Genomic DNA, 25,468 nt, shown 5'->3' with positions numbered 1-25,468 from the left:
TTACGACCTCATTGAACGGTCTTGTGGGAGAGAGGTTGTTATTGTCCTCTATCGCGGCGTCAACATTGTCAGCGTAGAAAAGAAGAGAAAAAAAAAGACAAAAAAAAGGAAAGGATGACGATCTAAGGAATGTTGAGATATCTTTAGGAACAGCAAAGGCATTCAACAAAAAGATATACCCAGTGTTCGCAACGAAAGTCCCCCCCCCCATATATTTTATTTGTTTGTAGTTATAAACACTAATGGTGTCACTACCGATGATTTATATAGGACAGCTCCAACTGAGGCACTGGATCTGATTTATGGAGCACTTAGGAAATGGGTATATTAAATGCGTGTGTAAGTAGGCGATTAAGAATCAGCCTGTGTTAAGTGCTCCTTACGGTAATAAAACCTGTGTCTTTTCATATAATCCGTGAAGTTCTGCGTATCTTCACACTAGCGCATAGGATAAGGTGACAGGATCCTAGACACCCTTGCCTCCCTTGCCTCTATCGCTTACGGTGGAGAGATATCGCAGACAATTATTACGCTGTGATCGTTACACGATAAAACTATCGCTAAGCATCGAATGACGTCATAAAATAGCAAGCTATCACTGCCACTTAGGTTAGCACGCTATCGTTTGGGCAACACGTGACGTCACACACAGGCTTCGAAAATACAAAGGTTTTATCTACGACATGAAAAGAAACTGAAATCTTAAGAAGATCTCCATCATTCCGGTAATTAAAAAACTCATTAGAAAAGAATGTCAAAAACCACCTAGCAAATATACCCGATGAACAAAGTACAAGAGAGATACAGACAATTGCACTTTGAGAGGCGATAAGCATCTTAAAAAGATCTTTCGGTTAGAATTATGAGATAGCGGGTGAATGTCTGTCATCTCATAGGATGCCCCATCTTCAGCTAGAACAAAATGATGAGAAAAATTTTCCATATTTCCAGTTGAAAGTAAGGGGACATTATATTTTTTTAATTGGGAGTCACCACTTATCAAGACTAGAAGGCCACTCGAGGATAAGGGTCCATGAATGTAAGGTGGTGATGTAGTAATTACTTATAGTGTAAACTCGATAGAATTTGGTTATTTGTGAGAACGGCTTAACAGGAAATTGTTTACATTAGATTTGAAGGATACCATATTGTATTCAATAGGGAATCATGCCAGCGGAACAGTGTTCCAAAGGCAAACAGTTCTGGAGAAAGAAACTTTGTTCATGGAATCTGCTTAGATTTAGATACAGATAGAGAGTGCTGGAAATCATATATAGTGGTTGTAGCTAGTCGAGTATTTTTGTGAAAGTTTGGCATGGGTGAACCATAGATTGGATTTCAGTCGAGCACTTGCCGTGAAAATAGCGATAGAGCAGAGAATCGTGCCTACAGGGAACAGTAAGGAGTTAGGCAACGAGATGTTTTTTTACAGTACATTTAAAATAGTTCGTCTGTCCTGTTAGTTCGTCACGCTTAAGTTTAGCAAAATATTAATCTAAGCAATATTTACTGAACTAATCTTACAAATATCCGGTTGTTATACTACGTGAAAGTGCTGTGGCGTCAGAGTTACATGTGCGGCATCATGATCTTTGGATTCTGGGTTCGAGTTCTGTTGGGCCTGCTGCTGCACTATTCTTAATACCCTTATCATTAATCAATATGTCCTCCATCCAGCATTAATTTAAATCAGTAGTTCTCAACCTTTCTTACCCATGGACCCCTTTTTCCTTCTTTTTTTCTTTTGGTTTTTGGTGGACCCCTCATAACTATTAGTCATAGGATATGAAAGCAAAGGTCACACAAACAATATAATAGGAAAAGAACCGACTGTCTGAGGCGCAGATTTAAAACCAGTTCCTACCACTTTTTTTATTGCTTTCAACGCAATTTTACGGATTTTTTTGATTTTTTTCAATCTAGAAAATACATTCAAATTCGTTAGAATGTCTATTTCAACTTTTTTCAAGTCAAACCAAAATTACAGTAGAAAATAAATTTTAATAATAAAAAAAAAAACCATTATGAGTTAGTTTTATTCATAGAACACTAAAATATCATTGTGGACCCTCAATTTGTTATATTTTACGTGTTGACGTTTCAGAAATGTTTCAGAGGCCGTTAGGGTCCACATGACTCCCGGTTGAGAACATCTGATTTAAATAGTAGAGTAAATTTAAGTTTGTGTAACTTGTTTAGATTAGTATTAGCACGATTAATCGGAATCGGGAATCGAAAGAATTAGAACTTTTTTAGGTATCAGAATTGGAAAAATTTGTATTTATTTTCCAATGCAAAAATGATTCTTTTTATTGATTTTTTTTATTGCTTGCTTAGAACTTCATTTTTCATGGCTTGTATTAATAATTAAATAAAGAATATTTATTGATTATAAATTATGAGTAAAACTAAAATCTATAGACCACCTCACAAATGTCTTTTATACTTGCGAACATGTACGCATATATTACGTGTTTTTAACGGTAATTCGGATACCTAAAAATTAAAAAACTCAATATTTATAAATATAAGAAGAATTGAAATCAGTAATTGTATCAGGATCGGGAATTTAGAACAGCATTGCTAATTGTATCGGAAACGGAAAACTATTGGAATCGTTCGATTACTAATCTAGATAAAAGAAAAACTCTAAAATATAACTTGTCGACGTAAGAGATTATAATTTTAATCATGTTTATAGATTATATAAGGAAATGAGCGAGATGTCGGTTTATATTACATTTAAACTTCTACATGTCAGTAGAGTCAAGGAAGCAGGTGACAGGGAGGGAATTTCAAAGTCTAACAGATACTTCTGCAGTAAAGAGGTGGGATTTTGTTTACTATTCAGTAATCTCATTATTTTCATTACTAATGATTACTATATTGACCAACTTCTACTGTACACTCTTTAACCCTTATCCTTGAGTGGCCTCTGGGCCTTGATAATGAGGTGATGCCTTTGTAAAAAAAAAAAAAAAAAAAAAAAAAAAAAAAATCTCAAGAATTATTTGTTGTAGTAAAAGCTGAAAATGGTCCCTCCCTCTGAAAAAAAAAATATCAAATTGCATTCGTCATTTGCCAAAACACAAACCTCATCTTACATCTTACTAATCAGACAAAAAAACAACATCAATTGTTTGGTTTCCACCTCTTCCTCCTTCTCAGATCAAAGTGTTGCACTTCCTCAACTGCCTAAAATTTCATAGTTCACTGCTGTGTGCAACAGGCACATGCCAACCGTGGCCACTTAACCATGTTACTAATATAAACCACAACTGGTGAGCACGTGCAGTTGTTAAGATAAAACCACGAAAGGACAAAGGCTCTCTGGTAAAAAAAAAAACACCTCCATAAATGTAGAAATGAGAAATGGAAAAATATAGCAAGAAAAATAAAAACATATTTCATAACATTATTTGATTTTCTAATGTTTTCAAATTAACCATTTCGGTTTGCGTTTGAATTTTTTTTTTTTCAGAATAGCTTTATATGTTATGTATATATGTGTAAGATGTAACACTGGCTTTTAATTCGCCGTCGTCCTCCTCCTCCTCCTCCTGCTCGATTTGTATATTCATCTAATATATAAAAGGCTATATGTCTGTCTGTCTTCATATTTTCAACCTCTATTTCCTAAACTAAAAGTCGCAGAGCGGCGCTAGGGGCCTCAATTGCTTGGACTTTTTACGGGTAGTTCTTTTATGGGTCTTTAGCTGGTTAAAATAGTTTTTAAGAAGCCCAAAATGAGTCAAAATTGAATAAAATCGTTATACATTTTGTACATTCATCTTAGTTTTTTTTTTAATTTTTAATTAGTTCGTATGTGTGTCACATTGGCAAAGTGGTAACGTCACCAGCTTTGAATGCTAGTTTCGATTTCGATTGTAGCTGATAGCATCCACATATTTTTTTTACTTTTTAAGTCATGACTCTATAATAATATATACACAATCTGGACAAATTAAAATATCATATTTAAGCGTATTTTACGCCCGGGCAAAGCCGCTTCCTCCCGACGCTGGTCAAATCTAAAAGAATCGAATTGTAAAATTACCAACATTTTTCCCCCCTTAAAGAAAGGAAAGAAAACTGGTTCATTATTTAAATCCCCTCATTTCTAAATATATTTCTTGTATTGAAACAGAAGTCTAGCAAAGAATTTGCATTGTCAATTCAAAACAATTATTTCCTTAGAGTGTTTTATATCCTTTCAGAACTTCAAAATTTCGCCTGATTTTTTTTTAAATTATTATTGCATTTTCACACCAAACAAGGTAGAGTGCCACTTTGATATAGGAGCCTACTATCTGAGACATACTTTGCAGGGATACTATGTAGGGAGTTGAGCAGCAAAATGTTTGTTTACATTACATTTGAAATTCTGCATGACAGTACAGTCAATGAAGCAGGAACCCGGAAGGGAATTCCAAAATCTATCGGTCCTAGAGAATAAACTATTAGAATATAAGTGTTTCTTACATCTAGTGGTTTCTACTGTGTAGAGGTGGGATTTTGCTTCTTGTCGGGTTTGTCGTGAGTATTTACGTCGAGGAGGTACAAGGGCTTGTAGTTCATCGTAGCATTTACCATTAAATCTTTATATATATATATATATATATATATATATATATATATATATATATATATATATATATATATATATATATATATATATATATATATATATATAAAAAGAAATCCCTGGGAATATATTTCTTTTTTTTTCTTCTTTTTTTTTCAAACAAGGCATATTACCACTTGGATGTACGTAAGACGTAACTATTTAGGGCCATGTTTAATGAAGACTATGTAAGGCATGAGCACAGGTTGTATGCCGCGAATCAGTGACCTTCAGAGAGTTCTAAATGGATTGTGTTTTTATTTATTGTGTTACTGCTTTCGTACTAGATCGTATACACTATGCATTAAAACTAAGAATAAAGTCCAATCAAAATGGCGGTCATTTATAATCATACTAGTAGAGAGACCTAATGTTGTCCGGGATTGAATGATGATCAACGAATGTTTCATACTTTCATATTTTTATTGTCATCGAATTCGGTGAAAACACCCATTTTTCAATCAAATCGATTGATTGTCTGCTCTAGTTGGGGACCCATCGCGGGGTATCAGGATGAAGATTCACAGACCTCCCCGCAGTGACTTCGTCCACAATACACTGTAGTCTACATTGCTCTGTAGAGAACCTACTGTTTATTTTTTAAAACTATTTATATCTAACGCATTGAATTAAATTTGGAAATGCAAAAGTCAAGTATATTGTTTTAATTGTGCTCTAAACAGAAACATTCATTTCGAACGCGACCATGTCATGGCAAAGAACCTACTGTATATTTTGTATGCCTGGCCTTTCTACTTGTGCGGTGATAATAGCTTTAAATGAAAATTTCAAGTATCATGGATGAATTGTGCTTTAAACAGAAACATCCATTTCGAACGCGCCCCTATGATATCAAAGAACATACTGTTAATTTCATATGCCGGCCTTTTTGCTTATGTGGTAATAAACTTCTCAAAATAGCTTTACTTGGTGTATTAGTAACAAAAACACCATTTAGTTACCTTACATCAACATACCGCAAATCTACATTTACGGGACTGTATACACGCTGGGATTCATTGTGTCCAAGAAAACGTAAGATCAATTTAATTTAGACCCTAACACATCGTGCAAATGATTTTTTTCAAAATCAAAGTTGGATAAGGAATTTAAAATGATTACAGATACCCTAACCACGTGGGTCGAACAAAATTGAGATTGGATGGCAGAATCCAACAGCACGTACTTAGCAACATCAGAAATGGGACATACCGAGCAACGGACGTACTTGCAAAAACATACGGGTTTTCAATAACTGACTATCCTATTAAAAACATGTCATGTGCAGCGAACTTCAGCGCGAACTCATTTTCAATCCTGAGTCGTGCGCACGCAACATTTCATCTAAAGATATTGGAGATATTCACGTTCGGCTGAGGAGGCTTTCTCTCTGTAAACAGAGAGGATGTCTCTTAGGTTTGAGCGTGCTTTACCTATATGATTTTCGAAAATATCATAACACTAGCATTTCAGCCCGGCTTTGCCCGGGTGTTTTGAGGTGAACGCTTAGCAAAACAAAAAAAAGTCAATTTTTTTTTAAATTTGACCCCTATTATGACCCCTTAACATTTATAGTTTCGGGCTCAAATCACTTTATTAAGTTAGATCCAGGTTCAAGGAACCTATATCTAAAATTTCAAGTGTCTAGACCCAAAATTGTCGGAGGAGTTTGGTAGAGTTCTTAAAGGTCAAATCGTTGAAATTTGACCCCTTAACAGCCAAATTTCTGGCTGACACCCGTCACATCGATTTTCCCAAATCTCAGTACCCGGTATTTCAAATTTCGAGTCTATAGACTAAAAATTGACAGAGTTATTGCGTAGGGAAATGTACACAGACAGACAGACAGACGGACAGACACGTTCACTTTTATAGATATATAGATAGATTGTTTTATTTTTATCGTTTCCCTGCTTTTTTTTTTTAGAATGCAACGTAACTTTATTTTAATAATGTACAAATTTTTTATTTTTCCATTTTAAAACTTTCGGTATCGCTTTGAAAAAGCGAAGGCGAAACCGGTCTTTACTTTTCTTTCCTCTTCTTCGCCCTGTTTTTTAGAACATGTTTTCCGTATTTTACTTTTAATTATGAATAATAAAAGTCTTCTTTTCATGATTGCAATATATATATATGTGTGTGTGTGTGTGTGTGTGTGCGTGTGTGTGTGTGTGTGTGTGTGTGTGTGTGTGTGTTACAGATAATCATAAAAGCATCGGTACCGTCGGTTTCTAATCCAAAGAAAATGGGACTAATATTTTGTCGCCCATATCGGGCTCTCTTCAGTCTCCGTTTATATCTGTCTCTGTATTTAACATGCGAGGCGCAATTTCGGGAGAGTCAGATATAAATAAAGGCTGAAGAAAATGCGACATAGACGACCAGATATTTGTCCCCTTTGTTTCGGATTAGAAACCGGCAGTACCGATATTTTTATGATAATCTGTAACACACACTATAGTAATCTTTGGAATATTATCTAGAATCAAATAAGAACACCAAATGTAGGCTAGCTTCGTTATTCGTTAGATTATCACCAAGAAAACTGATAACATAGAAATGAACAATGTCAACTTTTCACCTTTAGTTCGGATCAAGTTATAATATAGAACACCAAGGTATCATCTTGATCTTTGTGTTCAGTTTTATAATTACAATTCCGCGTTTGAGGTCATTAAGTTTACATGTCAGCTAGTCAAACTGACTATGGCCGGTGAAGAGATCAAATGTTTGGAGTCTTTGTATGGGGACAAGATTTACGTTTGATTAGCAGATATCTTTTAACGGTTATTCTGTTATCGCTTAATAAACGCCCATTTCGCTAACCTGCTTTCCGGCTGACTACAACATTGTCGTCTTCAAGTTCAATGTAAACAAATTCTTGTTAAACCGCCCCCTTAAATAGTCAGTTTCTATCCAATTTCCCTCGCCGTATACGCATTAACCTTTATCCTCAATGGCATTTGAGCCTTGATAAGTGGTGATTTCCTTGTAAAACAAAAAATTAAAATAAAACAAATTTTATCCAGCTGACGTACTGTGCAGGTTGGGACAATAAAATTGCCGCCCTAGAAAAGACGACATGATTCCATTTTCCTTTGATGAAAACCGGTTTTCTGTTGTTGTTTTCTTCTTTTTTTTTTTGTTTCTTTTTGCCGTTGTGTACAAATCCCAAGAACGATAGAAGCCTTCTATCATGTCTGAAGTTACGCATTGTTCAACGAGCGAGATCGGAAATGTGCCGCTCATGTTGTCTACCGAGCCAAGTTATGACGACTGGACCATCGCCAGCACCCTCAAAATGCATCGCTGGATTGTCACAAATAACAGGGACGTGCCCAGGGTGATGTAAAAAAAAGTTTCCGGCCACGGTTAATGTCTTTGGTGTGTTTTTAAGTGAGGGTCATATCATGCCACCTCTCATCTTCGAAGTCAGCTTGAAAGTCAACACCAAACTGCACCTGGGTGTGCTGAAGAGTGTGGTGATCCCCTGGTTCAATCAGGTGGAAGACCCTGGGTGTAACAGCAGGATTCGGCATCGACCCACAAGTCCAAAGAGACCCAGGCTTGGCTTCAGAAAGAGGGCTACGATTTTTTACCCTTCTCTCACTGATTCCTCTCCTCCCCAGACTTGAACCCGTTGGACTACTTCGTTTGGTTTACGTCGAGAACATCGAGAATATTTGTGTGTTTGCATATTATTACTTAAGAATATATATATATATATATATATATATATATATATATATATGTGTGTGTGTGTGTGTGTGTGTGTGTGTGTGTGTGTGTGTGTGTGTGTGTGTTTATATATATATATATATATATATATATATATATATATTTACATGGGAGTCACCACTTATCATGGCCCGGAGGCCACTCAGGGATATGGGTTATTGCGTGTACAGTAATCAATGAGATAGTATTGTAGTAATCATTATTATTGGAGATTTGATAGAGTATCTTACTTAAGGGGGCGGTTTGTCAGGAATTTGTTTATGTTGGATTTGAAGACATCCAAGTTGTAGTCAGGTGGGAAACAGGCGTACGAAAGAGAGTTCCACAATCGTGCACTTCTGAGAAAGAAGCTCTGCTCATGAAATGTACGTTTGGATTTAGGCAGAGATAAAGAGTGGGGAAAATTATTAACAGTAGTTTCAGCCAGACGGGTGTTTCTCATGAAAGATTGGCGAGGGGGGATGAGAGATTGGAGCTCAGATGAGCACTTGCCATCGAAATAACGATAAAACAAAGACAGGCTCGCAACGTCTCTTCTGTGGGAGAGAGGCTGCAGGGAAGAGAAAAGGGCATCCCCACCAAACCACGAAATCTATTTTGTACTCTGTCAAGGCAGGATAGGCTGTTTTTAGCGGCTCCTGCCCAGATGTGGCAGCAGTACTCCATCCTTGAACGTAGTTGGCTTTTATACAGATAGAGAATTGCATCAGTAGTGAGATATCTTCTGGAGCGGTAGAAGGATCCCACCATTTTCCCAGCGTCCCTGATTTGATGTACGTGTTCCATTTCAGATCAGGAGTAAAGGTCAAACCCAGAAGCTTAAAATAGTAATATGCAAGCACACAAATATAAACATAAAAGAATTTTGGTATTTACTCTATTTTTTCTACTTGTCAGATTTTGTGAAAAAATGCCTATTCTTTATTATTTAATTAAACTTTCTAACGTTTTTTTTAGACGCTGATCTATTTACAATTTATTCACATAAGCATTACGTTTACTTTTACCTACATTTTATTATCCACCAATTTCATTGATTCGATTTTGTCATTCTTTGACGTCAATACCTATATCTTCAATTGAATTCAATTTACAAAGTTTTCAAACTAGCCAATCTATAATATGTCTATACTTGCATTTTGCTTGTTATTTCTTCAGGTTCCCTGTGAACGTTAAGCCAAAGAATAATTACTTTCATACAATGTATCTTTAGCCATAGCTATTAGTAGTTGAGAAGGTTTATTGTAATTATTGAAGGAAACAAGTTTAGTCTTTGCAGCATTGAATGTAACCATCCATTTATGTCTCCATTCCACTACAGATTAGAGGTCTTCCTCTAGTGTTTCTGCTATTTCTTTGGATATGTGTTCATTCATTTTTTCCTCGTGCCTGTTCTAGTGCGTGGTGTCATCAGCAAATATACCCATCTCAAAGACAATTTTATCAGAAAGGTCATTTATGAATATTAGTATTAATAAAGGTCCAAGGATAACCCCGTGAGGTACACCCGCATTTATATCATATTGTTTGGATGTACGACCCTCAAGGACAACCTGGATTCTTTTCTTATTCAAGAAGCATTTAATTAGGTTAAGTCTTCGTCCAGTGATACCGTATGATCTGATTTTATACAAACAAATGACAAAAGTCTATATTCCAAATTTCAAGATGTTGTTTATCTTTCTGTTTATTTCTTCCAAAATGTTAAAATGTACAATCCTTGACAGCACCTGTTTCGTAGTACAGAATCATTCATGTTATTATGTCAATTTTTTAATTTATTCCGACCTAATTCATCAGAAGAAAAGGAACTCCTCAACTTTAAAAGAAAATAAAAGAAATATGGGTATGATCACAAAATCCGAAAATCGGAAGTTGATGAGTTCCTATTTTACTTCTGCAGACTACTGTTCTAATTGTGATTGTTATTTTCACAACGTTTCGGTCGATATAACCTCCGATCTTCTTCAAGTGTATCTTGTCGAACTCCGGAATCTTTTTTATCGAATTTGGAACGGATCCCTTTATTTAATCAACAAGACCCCGTGACGTAGTAGATAAAGTACTTGGTAAAATTACACTCTTCTGGGGGCTGAAGATTCGTGGGCGACTGAAGAAATACAATTGCGAATTACTTCGAATTTCTACCTAGTAAAAGTTAATGGAACGACGGCACGTTATCCCCGTGTATTCAATAAAAAGGTTCCGTTCGAAGTTCCGTGCAGATTCTAGAGTTCGACAGAAAGATTCCCAAATACGACAAGACACACCTGAAGGGGGGCGGGGATTAAATCGATCGAAACGTTGTGAAAATAACTCACAAGACAAGAAGAGTAATCCGAAGAATTAAAATTAAAAAATGATCATTTGCTGTAAAAAATAAATAAATGAATAAATAAAAACAGACAAATTAAAACTCCAATCTAGTCTTCGGGCTGAGATCTGAGTGTAATACCTGTTCTGATCTGTTTATTTGTCGTTAGTCAATGTAGGGAAAATCCTTCTATACTAAGGCAATCTTTATTTTTACCTACTTCCAGGGTGCCCCTTCTGGGGGAGCTGTTTGATTTCCCTCAAGTTAAAAACGACCTTGTGTCAGATATTGTTCCCGTGGGAAAGAAATTAAATACTAATCCAAATTCTGTTTGCGTTAGTTAAAAGAATAAGGTCAACTGTGATCGAACTTGGATTATCAATTCATCAATTCAATCAGCATCATTATTAATCATTAGCAACCTAAAACCACGTTTATCACGAAGGATGAGTGTAGTACGATCAAGCGGAAATGTTGAAAAATGCTGACCTTAGTGTTTTTAATATTTACTCTGTTCTTTTTTTTAGGGGGGGGGGGTCTTATGCCTATTCGTTCCGTATAAGCCTGCGGGAAATACTTAAAAAAATGGATTTTAAATGCGTTTCATTTTTGCTCGTATTACTATTAAAAAACAAAACAAAAAACACCAAAAAAGAAAACGTAATCGTATTTTCTTCAACTTTTGCCAACTATAAAGCATACCCCTATAACTCGGATGTAATTTTAGCGTGACGATAAAGGAACAAGACAAGTGAAGGAAAGCCACTTTCTGTTAGCGAACGTTTCGGCCTTTCTGTCCGTATCTATTAGGATAAAAGGTTTACTCAGTCGAAGAAAAACGGGCAGGGAAAGAAACGAGAGATTGAAGCCATTAATGCCAATTTTAACTTACACGAAAAACTAAAGTTTCTTGCCATTTTGTTATTTAATAACTTTTGCTCGTGTACGTATATGTGCCTCTGTGTGTGTATGTGTGTGTGTGTGGTTGCACACGATCGTGCGTTTAACAGATCTAAGAACGTGAAATATTGTCAGAATGATCTCACATTTTTTGTAAAAACAATTTCGTAGCAGCACGTGATAAATATTACCAAGTAATAAAAAAGTTTTTGAAATCAAATAGTTTTTTTTTTTTTTTTAATATATACATGTCCCTAATTACTTTGTAAATATTCAGTTATAAGCTACACACTTCCGAAGATTGAAGATTCAATCCTCAGTGCGAGCGACATTCAAAACACAATTGTGAATTACTTAAGATATCTACCTTGTCATGGCTGGCAGAACAAGAAAATGCTACCCTCGTGGATTAAATTATATGATTGAATTTTGTGCTGATTCTCGAGTTCGACAGGAAGATACCCGAGATCGACAAAATACACTTGGAGAAGGATGGAGGTTACATCGACCGAAACGTTGTGAAAATAACATCCAAGATGAAAACAGTGATCTGAAGAATCCAAAATAAAACGAAACATGCGTGAAAATATAGTTTTCCAAATGCATCGAGTTAATTAGTATGTTTAACAGGGCGTATCGTTGCATCGAGATCAGCGATGACCCCCACCCCGATATAGCTGGAGAAAGAAAACCAACTTATGAGCATAAATTATTTGCATTTTGCCACGAAAAAAAATGTCCGAAATATTTGTTGATAAACGCACAGCAGATAATAATAATGTAAAAACGATGACAAAGAATAATTTCGTATTGTTCACATTCTCTGGACTACGATTATCGTGTTTAGTGTTATTTTAACATTACGATTGATGTAGCCTCCAACCTTCTCATACTCATAAGTTGGTTTTCTTTCTATCTTGACGAACGCGGGAATCTTTCTGTCAAACACGGGAATCCGCAGGGAATTTCGAACGGAACCCTTTATTTGATCCATTTGTGGTAACAATACTCCATATATGAAGGAATTGTGGCCTTGTAGAAGTACAGGATACTTTTAGGTGTAGGTAACTTTGTAGCACGGTAGAGAGAGCTCAACTTCATCGCAGCGGCCCTGACAATGCTCTAAATGATAACACATAACATGCTCTCGTTCCGTAAGCAATGAGTAGGGACAAATCCTAAATAATTCGCATGGTATTTTGAGTACTCTTCTGACAGAGTTCGACAAAAAGATTATTGTAAAGACTTCAAATCTCTCTCTCTCTCTCTCTCTCTCTCACACACACACACACACACACACACACACACACATATATATATATATATATATATATATATATATATATATATATATATATATATATATACTCCTATAAATTTGTTTTTGTGTGTAATAATATTCATACTAAAAACTTTTTTTTCCATTTGTTTTTAAAAATACAACTTTGTTATATTTGGGTCGTGGATTTACATTCATCTGCAAAAGATCTAGCTAATTTGTATAGGATGATCACCTTTAGTTAACTATTACGTGTAATTATATTCATGCAAACATTCTATATGATTTATACTTCCGTAATATTTGCGTAAAACAGATTATCGTAAACACAAACCGCTTTGTATACATATTCATGAATGCGTATATATATTTGTTTAAAAACTTTTACTTACAAGACTCCTCTGTCAGGTTTTGGTCTACAGACATGAAATTTCATCCATCCGGTATTCGAACCCATGCGAAACTTTATATTTGGGTTTTACACCGGGGAAAATCGGTGCAAAGTGTGAAACTTAAAAAAATGGAATTTGCCGAGTGAAGGTCGAACGACGGCATTACGAATATGCATGCGTGACGTAATAACTATTGGTTCATGTTTTAATTTTTAGCCTTGCAGCAAACGTGTGTTCATAGCTCAGGCATTAACGTCAAAGGAAAAACTAAATTGTAAAGTAAACGTTTTAGTTCCGATTTTTTTTTTAATCATTACTTTATATTGGTCCAATCTAATATAATAATAAATACGAAATCTGCATTAATAAAATATCCTATTTAAGCGTATCTTACGACCGGGCAATGCCGGGCGGCCTGTTGCATTCCATATCTCAACAGTGCTTATAAAACAGTGAATTCCTATATTATATGACACATACATTAACCGACGCTCAAACTGTAATGAACATTCAAGACTTCAACAACATCTAAAAACGCCCCAGGGATTATCACCGCCATGCGACGTGTAAAAAACATCTATATTTTCTGATGAAGAATTTGTTATAATTCGAAATATCAAATGTATTTTAATAAATAAATATTTTTTTTTTGTTGTTTTGGTTTTAAAACTGTTAAAGTTTGAATTTATATATATATATATATATATATATATATATATATATATATATATATATATAAACAATGCTTCAAGCCTCAAGTAAACTATGTAAACTTTTTCTATTTTCTTGTTTTGTTTCCAGTTAAAGTTTCACAAGAAATATGGTCGTATGTTTAAGCTGGATTTTGGACCGCACACTAATGTCTGCTTGGCTGATCCGAGCCTTGTTGAAGAATTTATGCGGATGGAAGGGAAGCATCCGAACCGACCACCCTATCAAAGTTGGGTTTTATATAACGAACTCAGAAAGAAAGAGACTGGCCTGATGACAGCGTAAGTGCATTCTCTCTCTCTCTCTCTCTCTCTCTCTCTCTCTCTCTCTCTCTCTCTCTCTCTCTCTCTCTCTCTCTTAGTCTTTTATTCTTCCTCTTTCAACAGTAGTTGGCCTGATGGCATACCTAATTGGAATGAATCACAAATGTATCTTTGTAGGGTATTTCCTTGCCACTGAACTCAAAGAAGATCGACTGTGGAGGACTGCGGTTGTAGACTGTGCAACCTTTGCTTCGCAATAGATTTACCTTGTAGGCATCCTTACAATTGATAACCATTTCCTCTTTAAACTAAATAGAAATCTTCCTTTTACAATAGAGTAGTAGCTTATAAACCAAATCATAAGTGCAAAACGTTTTTACTTGTAGATTTTTTATATAAATCGGTCCAGATGTTAGATATTGATCGGATAACGTCAGGTAACCTGGTCGATTATTATTATTATTATTATTATTATTATTATTATTATTATTATTATTATTATTATTATTAAAAAATAAACCAATTGGAAAATGTGTATTTTCGGCTTGGAAGGTTTAGTCAAGAATTTAAGCAAACATTAAATAAACAAAGTCGATTATTTAGTAATTTTCGGAGTAGTGGAATTTGGATAGAAGTAAACATATTTTAGCCTACGTGAACGACACGTGATTTAGTCTGCTTTGCTGATTATGTATGATTAGCATATCATGTAGAAAGAAACTCAGCGTGCCAAACTCCGACAAGGGAATTCATAAGATGAATAAAACTTATGTAAAATATAACTTGCTGTTATGGCAATTTTTTAGAAGTTTGGACCAATAAGAAGGTATGTAGTTTCTTCGGTCTAAGATAAGCAGACACATTGTAAAAAAACTTTCTGTAAAATTTAATGTGTCACATTTGTTAACTATGTGTATTTGTGAGCCGCACACACAACGAACATTTTATATACATGCACTGCATGCACACATTCATTAGAAGAATATTTTATACCACTAGACGATATTCAGACGCGTATAGCATACAAGACACACATACGTATATATACAACCACCGCTACCTATATAACGCAGACAGGGCGTGAAGCATTTGATGTAAAGGGTTAAAATATTCTATTTCACGATAAAAAGAAAACTAACAATACGATTTAGATGGATATATTCTGACACAGAAGACAATAATTTCCCCCTTTTTGTTAGAAACATGGTTCATGAAATGTGAGGACTAAAGGCAAAACAGCCAGCCTTGTTTTTCCCTTTTTTTTTTTTTTTTTGCACTTTAAAAACAAAACAACAAATGTCTGCTGTTTGTACAATTGCGGAACGAAATATTATTTTATGATAAAATCTTTATAAAGCATGTATGCCACTTTACGCATATGTTGTATAAATAATGAATACTGACCGTGTTAATAACAGAATCCTGCTCATAGGATGGAAAACGTTTTTTTTTAATAATTGGTTTTTGCTTTACGTTGAAGAGATACCCTGTTGTGCAAAACTATAATAAATGAACTATTATATAATTGTGTGCCAACATTGTGATGGAAACAATTGTACGCAAGTTGTTACTGATAAACAAACTAATCTTTTGAAAATGAGTAACTGTATCAGTGTCTGTCCCTTTTAACATGGTACTTTATTAAATATTTGCAGCTCTAGTGTTTCACTATTGAGCTATGTAGATGTAAAACCTTGTGTTACTTATTTATTTGTTATTACTACCGTAAGTAGTTAACTTACATATAACTTACATATTATTACTACACATGTAGTAATAATTATACTTATATATACATATATATATATATATATGATTACTTAATTTAATCACATGAATTAATATACGAAAGTATAAATTTATGCGTAAACTTTGAGTATTTACTTCAACAGTGTTCAATACGTAGGGAGAGCTAGGTAGTAAGTTATAAAATATATATGTCAATTAAGCTACACAGACAATCTAAAATTCACCCCTGCCCAGGTACACGATATCATAAAAAACTTTGACACTTCAAAAGCATGTGGACCTGATCTCATCCCATTTGTGCTATTAAAAAAGTGCTCAGCCGAAGTAGCTCCAGTTCTCTCCAAACTCTACAACAAATACCTTAATGAATCATGCTTTCTGGGCTGTTGGAAAACTGCTTCTGTGATACCAATATTCAAAAATTCTGGCGAAAGAACTGACCCATCAAATTATCGCCCCATTAGCCTCCTCGCACTTTTCGCCAAAATATTTGAGACCATAATTAACCATGCTCTAGTCCGGCACCTTACAGATGCTAAACTTCTGACTGACAAACAATATGGATTTAGATATACCCGTTCCACAGCTGACATCCTCACTGTAATCTCTGAACGTATATACCATTCACTGGACAAAGCGGTGGAGGGTAGAGCGATAGCTCTAGATATATCTAAGGCTTTTAACAGGGTATAGCACAAGGGTCTCCTCAGGAAAATTAAATCATACCATATCACTGGTAGAATACTTAACATTATTAAATCCTTCTTAGATAAGAGAAAAATCCAGGTTATCCTCGACGGTCGTACATCTAAACAGTGTGATATAAATGCGGGAGTGCCTCAGGGGTCTATCCTTGGACCTCTATTGTTCCTAATATTTATTAATGACCTCCCCGACAAAACTGCCTCTGAGATGGGTATATATGCTGATGACACTACACTCTATAACACGCATGACAGGAAAACAAATGAACACATATCTAAAGAAATGGCAAAAACACTAGAGGATGACCTCCAATCTGTAGTGGAATGGGGGCATAAATGGATGCTCACATTCAATGCTACCTAGACTAAACTGGTTTCCTTCAATAATTACAAGAAACCTTCTCTGCCACCAATAGCAATGGCCAGTGACTCCCTGTCTGAGAGTACATCTTTCAAACTGCTTGGCCTAACGTTCACAGGAAACATGAGTTGGAACAATTATATTGAAAACATTGCCAGGGCCGCTGCGAAAAAGGTAGGCTCTCTCTACCGTGCTAGAAAACTACTGACACCTGAAAGTATCCTGTACCTCTATAAGGCCACCATTCGCCCATATATGGAGTATTGTTGTCACATTTGGGCTGGTGCATCTGCTGCTAGTCTCTCGCTCATAAACAAGGTTCAAAAAAGAGTATCCAATCTGATAGGTCCTGAACTGGCATCTAAGCTTCAGCCTCTGTCCCATCGACGAAACGTTGCATCCCTCTGCCTGTTCTACAAGTATTTTAATGGTGAATGCTCTGACGAACTGCAGACACTTGTGCCCCCACGAAGTAGACACCCTGGACAAACCCGACAGGCAGCTAAATCCCACACCCACACAGTAGAGATCCCTAGATGTAAAAGATCTTTCTATTCCAGTAGTTTCTTCCCCAGAACCGCTAGACTCTGGATTTCTATCTCAGGCTCCTGCTTCCCTAGCTGTGCTGACATGCAGCAGTTCAAGTGCAACGTGAACCGACATCTTGCTGCCCAAATCCCAACATATTGCCCCAGTAGTTGCTGCCCCTTATAGTAGACCCCTACACCAAAGTGGCAATGCGCCTTGTTTGGGGTGAAAATGTAATAAAAAAAAATAAATATTCCGCGTTTCATCCACGTAAGGATTCGTCAGGCTTATGCGAGGATTTTATGGTTATCTCGCGTTTTTATATATAAGAGTGCGGGGAAAACTAGAAAGCTGATTGGCTAACAAAAAACACAATAGAAGGTGCGTATATAAAAACGCGAGACAACCACAAAATCCTCGCATAAGCCTGATGAACGCGGAATATTCTGTGTAGCTTAATTGCCATATATATTTTATAACTTACTATATATGTATATATATATATATATATATATATATATATATATATATATTACTCGTTTGGGTTTTATCATAAAGTGAATGGCATATATCACTGGTTATGTTTTTGACGCGTTAATATGAGATAAATTTAAAGTTAGCTTGTAGAAATAAAATACATTGGATGTGTTTGATATTTGTCAATGGAGAAAATGTTGTACTTAAAAAAGTGTTAATTATTAATCTAGTTTTTGATTTTTGTAAACTTTTGTAAATCTCCTTAAAATGAATATTGCATATGATTCTCGAAAGATGGAATTAAACATCTTAAATTTATAATCTTTATCTTTATCCCGACCTCTACTATTATATAAAAGGAACTTTGTCTGTCTGTGAGTTCGTTCCTATAGACTAAAAACGGTTGATCTGATTTTTAGAAAATTTCACACGAAAGTACTTTATGTTTCTGGCAGAGTTCTTAGATAGGTTTTGTATCGGAATGTCTTCGATAAGTATCGATAATCGAAATAATATAATAAAACTACCGTGCTAGAAAACTACTTACGCCTGCCAGTATCCTATACCTCTATAAGGCAACCATTCGCCCATGTATGGAGTACTGTTGTCACATATGGGCTGGTGCATCTGCTGCTTGTCTCTCGCTCCTGGACAGGGTTCAAAAAAGAGTCGTCAACCTGATAGGTCCTGAACTGTCATCTAGGCTTCAACCTCTGTCCCATCGACGAGATGTTGCATCCCTCTTCCTGTTCTACAAATACTTTAATGGTGAATGCTCTGACGAACTGCAAACACTTGTACCTCCCCGACGTAACTACCCCCGACAAACCCGACAAGCTACTAAGTCTCATCCCTTTACAGTAGAGATCCCTAGGTGCAAGAAAGCCTTTTACTCCAATAGTTTCTTCCCCAGAACTGCGGGTCTTTGGAACTCCCTTCCGGGATTCTGCTTTCCCAACTGCAATGATATGCAGAAGTTCAAGTGTAATGTTAACAAACATCTTTCTACTCTTCTCCCTTCATAATGACCCCGCTAATTAAGTCCCTAATAGTAGCCCCCTGCTTCAAAGTGGCACTGTGCCTTATTTGGGGTGAAAATTGAATTAAAAAAAAAGAAAAAAAAAGAAGAAGAAGAAACAGGCGATTTTGACCAAAGTTAACACCTTTCACAGCCTAACAAGTGCATTTATAAAGTTTTATTACGTCACAAGCTGAAAAACTCGACATACAAAATCAACAGTTTGTTCTTTGATATAACAAGGGTGCGTTCGAAATGAATGTTTCTGTTTAAAGCACAATTTCACTATGATACTTGACTTTTTCATTTTAATCTTAAATTCAAACTATTATCACCGCACAAGTAGTAAAGCCAGGCATATAAAATCAACAGTAAGTTCTTTGATATGACAGTGCTACGTTCGAAATGAATGTTTCTGTTTAGAGCACAAATGAAGCGTGATACTTTTACATTTTCAACTTTAATTTTAGCAATTATATATAAAAATAATTTTATAAAATCAACAGTAGATTCTCTACAGTGCAATGTAGACCATAATGTATTGTGGGCTACGTCACTGCGGGGAGGTGCACCGCGATAGGTCCGCAACTAGAGCAGGCAATCCACGATTTGATTAAAAAATGGACGATTTCACCGATTTTGATGACAATAAAAATATGGGAGAGTGAATCATTTGTTGATCACCATTCAATCCCGGACAACGTCGAGTTTTCTTGCTAATAAAACTATAAAATACGGCAACCGGAAATTTATGAGAATTCTGGAATGAAAATTTAGCCAATAACACCTGCTTTATCGTTATTGGATTCATTTTTCACAATTAACGCAAAGGTAAAGAACAGATTACAATGAAGAATTTGTAAAGCACAATTAAAAACATAATTAATATAAAATAATTAATATGAAATAATTAACCTAAAATGTTAAAATGTTAGACTGATATTATCTACAAAAAAAACCCGGCTAGGTTTAACGCGTGGAAACATGCTTTTCCATGGGAATGTACTAAAACGTTAATACTCGGAATTTGTAAACTGATAAAAGAAACCCACGGAAAACATCATTTTTAATTATGAAAACGATTCAGAAAATCTGTTAAGAAGTTCATTCTAATGCGTTTTATGTAAATTATGTTTTCTGATTTGTTTATGTTTTCACGAGTACTCGATTAAGAATCTAATTTTAAGAACTGTAATATTCGATATGAGTTTATCTTGATTATTAAGTTCCATCGTTAGATATCCCAATCTCTATTTATCTTTGTTATATATATATATATATATATATATATATATATATATATATATATATATATATATATATATATATATATATATATATTTCTTAGAAATATTGCCTATATTTTTTTGGACGTAAATAAATAAACAAATATTTATTTATTATTATACTGATAAAGCAGTGATCTGCGAACAGGTGTTTCGTGGTACAACTGCTCGTAATATATATGTACTAGCAGTTAAACCCGGCTTTTCTCGGGCCCTATGTACTGTTCATAACTTTACGTGCATATGTATATATATATATTAAAAAGCTTGACTCTTGTTCAGGTAACTTACATCTAAAATTCCAAGAGTTTAAACCCAAAATTGGTAGAGGATTAAAAGCTTGCCCTATGTCTAAATACACTTTATGTAAAATTTCAAATGTTTAGACCCAAAATTGGCTGAGTAATTTGGTAGAGACAGCAGAGTTCAAATATTTTTTACTTTGGCACCAATTATGACCCCTTAACGTTTATTGTTTTGGGCTCAAATCAAATTAAAAAGTTTAATCCATGTTCAATTAACCTACATCTAAAATTTCAAGTGTTTAGACCTTAAATTGACGGAGGAGTTTGGTAGAGTTTTCAAATATCAAATCGTGTAACTTTGACCCATTGACAGACAAATTTCTGGCCAAAAATAGATTAAAACTATTTTCTCAAATCTCAATTTCCTTATGTCAAATCTCGAGGCTGTAGACTGAAATTGACAGAATAGTTTGGTAGGGAAATGTACATATACAGACGCATACACAGAAAATTTAACTTTATATATATACTAGCATGGATGCTCGACGTTGCTCGGGTGTTTGGAGGTGTATGCTGAGCAAAAAAAAAAAAAAGGAAAAGAAACGGTCAATTTTTAAAACTTGACCCGTATTATGACCCCTTAACATTTATGGCTCAAATCAAGTAATTAAGTTAGATCCATATCCAAGGAACCTATATCTAAAATTTGAAGTGTTTAGACCCAAAATTGTCGGAGGAGTTTGGTAGAATTCTCAAAGGTCAAATCGTTGAACTTTGATCCCTTAACAGCTAAATTTCTGGCCGAAACCCAATCACATCGATTTCCTCAAATCTCAGAACCTTGTATATTAAATTTCGAGTCTGTAGACTAAAAATTGACAGAGTTATTGCGTAGGGAAATGTACACAGACAGACAGACAGACAGTGAAGTGAAATTGTCTGTCTGTCTGTGTGTGTGTCTGTGTACATTTCCCTACCAAACAAATACCAGAGTTCACAAAATTTTATATAATAAAAGATTTAAGATGGCTATTCGTTTTTAACACGTTTCGATGTTGAAATTGATTAACAAAATATGATGCATTGATTGATTAAAATGGGTGTTAGATGAAGATAACTCAGTTTCTAAATTTGATTTTCGCGATGACATTTTCTTCCGATGATTGATCCGCAATTATGACAAGGCCAGATTCAAACATTGGTCCGGTAAGAAGATGAAACGTCACCCAAATTTTTGAAAGCATTTTTCTTACCCCATTTTCAGCCCCAAACAAGGCACATTGCCACTTGGAACAGAAGAGGTTAATATTTTGGATCATGTCTAGCAGCGGAATGTCGGAATTCAGCAGCAAGGTGTTTGTTCACATTACATTTATACTTTAAGAGGTTAGTACAGTCAGTGAAGCAGAGAGCAGAGAGGGCATTCCAAAGGTACCAGTCCGAGAGAATAAACTATTAGAATAGACTTTCCAGCATCTAGCTACCTTAACAGTGAAGGGGTAGAATTTTGCTGCTTGTCGAGTTAGTTGAGAGTATGTACGCCAAGAGGGCACAAATGCTGTGAGTTCATCAGAGAATATTCCATTAAAATACTTGTAAAATTGTGACATCGTGGTGATGGGAAAGAGCTTGGCCATAGTGTTGGAACTTAGTTGACAGTGCGGAAACTATTAAATTCGAGACTCTTTTTTGGACCCTGTCTAAGAGTGAAAGATTAATGATACACCAGGCCAGATGTGACAACCATACTCCATGCATGGGCGAAGTGTAGCTATGTAAAGATATAGGACGCTCTCTGATGTGAGTAATTTTCTAGCACGGTAGAGGGAGCCCACCTACTTTGGCAATGTTTTCAATGTGTTTGTTCAACGTCATGTTGCCTGATGCTTAAAAATGGTTTGATTCCAATGTATTTTTTTATTGTTGTTAGTCTTGTTTGCCGTGATGATCTTAGCTTCAAATGTTTACCGTTTCTTCTGACAGAGCAGATGAAAAGTGGCACAAGTACCGAAGTGCCATTGCACCACGCCTCCTCCGACCTCAGATGGCGGCCGGCTACACGGACAGACTCAGCGACATTGTCGACGACTTAATCGACAGAATACACAAGATCAGAAACACACAAGACCATACAGTGCCGATGTTACAAAACGAACTCTACAAATGGGCAACAGAATGTAAGTCTTCGTTGGACAATTATACTATCTAACCCTAGCCCTAACCCCTAACTCTAACCCTAACCCTAACCCTCTCTACTTAAACTAAAAAAAATGATGATCATTTCATATATTTTATCTAATCAATATTTTTATAAAACATTCCAACAATATTATTTTTCAAAACATTTGTTGTTGTAATAGAGCGCGTATGAGAGCGTGGGAAAAGATCAGCAGCAGGACAGATGGCTAGCGAAGGTATTAGCAGCAGCAGCGTTTGAGCACGTATGCAAATTAGCAAGTGTGCGCGGGATTGCGTCACAAGAAAAGAAAAAAAATCAGCACGTGATCGGGAGGAGTGAAGTGCGCGCCGGAAAAGATGGAATTGTAAAGTCCGTGTGTGTGTGTGTGTGTGTGTGTGTGTGTGTGTGTGTGTGTGTGTGTGTGTGTGTGTGTGTGTGTGTGTGTGTGTGTGCGTGTGTGTGTGTGTGTGCATATATATATATATATATATATATATATATATATATATATATATATATATATGGTATTTGGAAGCCTAATGCTTCTCATCAGAAGAGAAGAGAAGATGCTAGTGGAGGGGTAGAATTTTGCTGCTTGTCGAGTTAGTTGAGAGTATGTAAAATAGAGATGCGACATATAGCGATAGTTACAGTAATAACGAAATACTTGTGCACTATGTATCTAATTTAACAGAAAAAAAAATGCTATCAGACATGCTTTACAGTTTCATAGATTACTCGTATCTCAAATCAGAAATATTATACTTTACGAAAATATCAGGTTTAAGCGTTTTTATATAAGAAAGTCCTTGAATTACAGTCAAGATACGTTGCTGAGGTCAGGTCGAAACCTGATTTTTCAAAGTTGGTCCATAACTAAAGATACTTGTCACAATGTGTAATTACATTCCGTGATACATTTCTACATTTCAGTCTCTTTTAATACACTTCGCTGACATACGAAACGTCATTATTACGCATGCAGACATTATAGGAATTGAACTTTGTGATATACTGGTCCTGTTCACCGCGGAATTGAAGAGTATTAAAATGTAACCTATTAGATCTCTTCGGCGAGGATCTCGCGCAATAAAACATATCATAGTTGCCCGGATATCAATATCCTTATCTTAAAAGAGCAGTTAAGAACATGCATGCAATAACTACAAGAAACCTTCTCAACCACTAATAGCCATGGCTAATGATACATTACCTGAAAGTACTTCGTTCAAACTCCTCGGCTTACCATTTACGGGGAACATAAGTTGCAACAGATATATTGAGGGTATTGCCAAGACTGCTGCAAAGAAGGCTCACTTATGCCTGAGAGTATCCTGTACCTCTACAAGGTCACTATTCGCCCATGTATGGAGTATCGTTACAACATTTGGGCTGGTGCATCAGCTATTAATCTCTCACTTTTAGTCGGGGTTCAAAAGGGAGTCGCCAACCTGATAGGCCCCGCACTGTTAGCTGGGCTTCAACCGCTGTCCCATCGAGGAAATGTTGCATCGCTCTGCCTGTTTTACAAGGACTTTATTGGTAGGTGTTTCGACGAAATAAAAGCCCTTGCACTCCCTTGGCATTAATACTCTCGACAACCCCAACAAGCAGCAACATCCCACCCCTTCACAATAGAGATCCCCAGCTGTAAGAAAGCCTTCTACTTTAATAGTTTCTTCCTTACGACTGCTAGACTTTGGAATTCCCTTCCGGGTTCCTCCTTCCCTTACTGTACTCACATGCAAGTGTTATGCAAACAGACACCTTGCTGCTCAACTCCCTACATAGTACCCCTTTAAATCATGTCCTACATCAAAGTAGCACTGTGTTATTTGGGGTGAAAATGCAATAAAAAAATATTACGTTATTTTTTTTTATATGTTTACCAGCATGGATAAATAAATGTAAACTCGACTTCGTTTTAGTTTCGTCCATTTTGCGTTCTGATGATGGATCATGTTTTAGTATATATTTAATACAGAACATCCCAACAATACATTTTTACGTTTCTGAATCTTTTAGATGAAGATTGCTTATTCGAATTATTTGGATTCGTTGGACTAATATTGGATGGAATTTTGATTCACTTTGGATGTCTATCCAGTCATGGCTGACGAAACGAGCGCATGCTACCTCCGTGAAGTAAATAAAGGGTTCCGCTCAAAATTCCGTCCAAATTCCCGAGTTCGACAGAAACATTCCAGAGTTCAACAAGACACACCTGAAACAGGTCGGAAGTTACATCGACCGAAACGTTGTCAAAATAACATTCAAGATGAGAACAGTAGTCGAAATAATTAAAATAATACGAATACATTTTTAGTATTAAACGATACTCGTATTCGGGGGAGGGGGATACTCATCCTGTCAAAGATCACGTCGCCTCCGTACGACAAGTACTTTAAAAATGATGTATGCATAATGGAATAAAGCAGGTCGAAAGTAAACTAAAGCGTAAAGTAACAGCTAATTTATTTTATTTTTCTGCTTGATTACTTTTTGATATATTCTTATTCACCCCAAACAAGGCACAGGGCTACTTAGGTGTGAGGGGCTACCATTTGAGACATTAAATTTGAATTTATGCATGTCAGTACAGTCAGGAGAGCAGGAGACTGGGAGGGAATTCCAAAGTCTAGCAGTTCGAGGGAAGAAACTATTAGAGTAAGTTTTTCGGCATCTAGGGATCTCTATGGT

General features: G+C 35.8%; 1 protein-coding gene across 1 annotated transcript in view; it reads left to right on the top strand.

Moving 5' to 3' along the window:
* The window catches only part of LOC145246604 (cytochrome P450 27C1-like), a 171,852-nt gene that overhangs the window by 120,075 nt on the left and 26,309 nt on the right, over window positions 1-25,468 (top strand). Inside the window, exons 2-3 of the mRNA XM_080108266.1 lie at window positions 14,049-14,239; window positions 22,573-22,766. Of these exons, the coding sequence (XP_079964392.1) occupies window positions 14,049-14,239; window positions 22,573-22,766 (385 nt within the window). The remainder of the gene's footprint in view (window positions 1-14,048; window positions 14,240-22,572; window positions 22,767-25,468) is intronic.

This window comes from Euprymna scolopes, chromosome 24 (assembly GCF_053919585.1).
Source record: "Euprymna scolopes isolate OS-2025 chromosome 24, ASM5391958v1, whole genome shotgun sequence".
In the NCBI taxonomy this organism is placed as follows: Eukaryota; Metazoa; Mollusca; class Cephalopoda; order Sepiida; family Sepiolidae; genus Euprymna; species Euprymna scolopes.
This window is presented reverse-complemented; position numbering and strand designations above follow the sequence as displayed.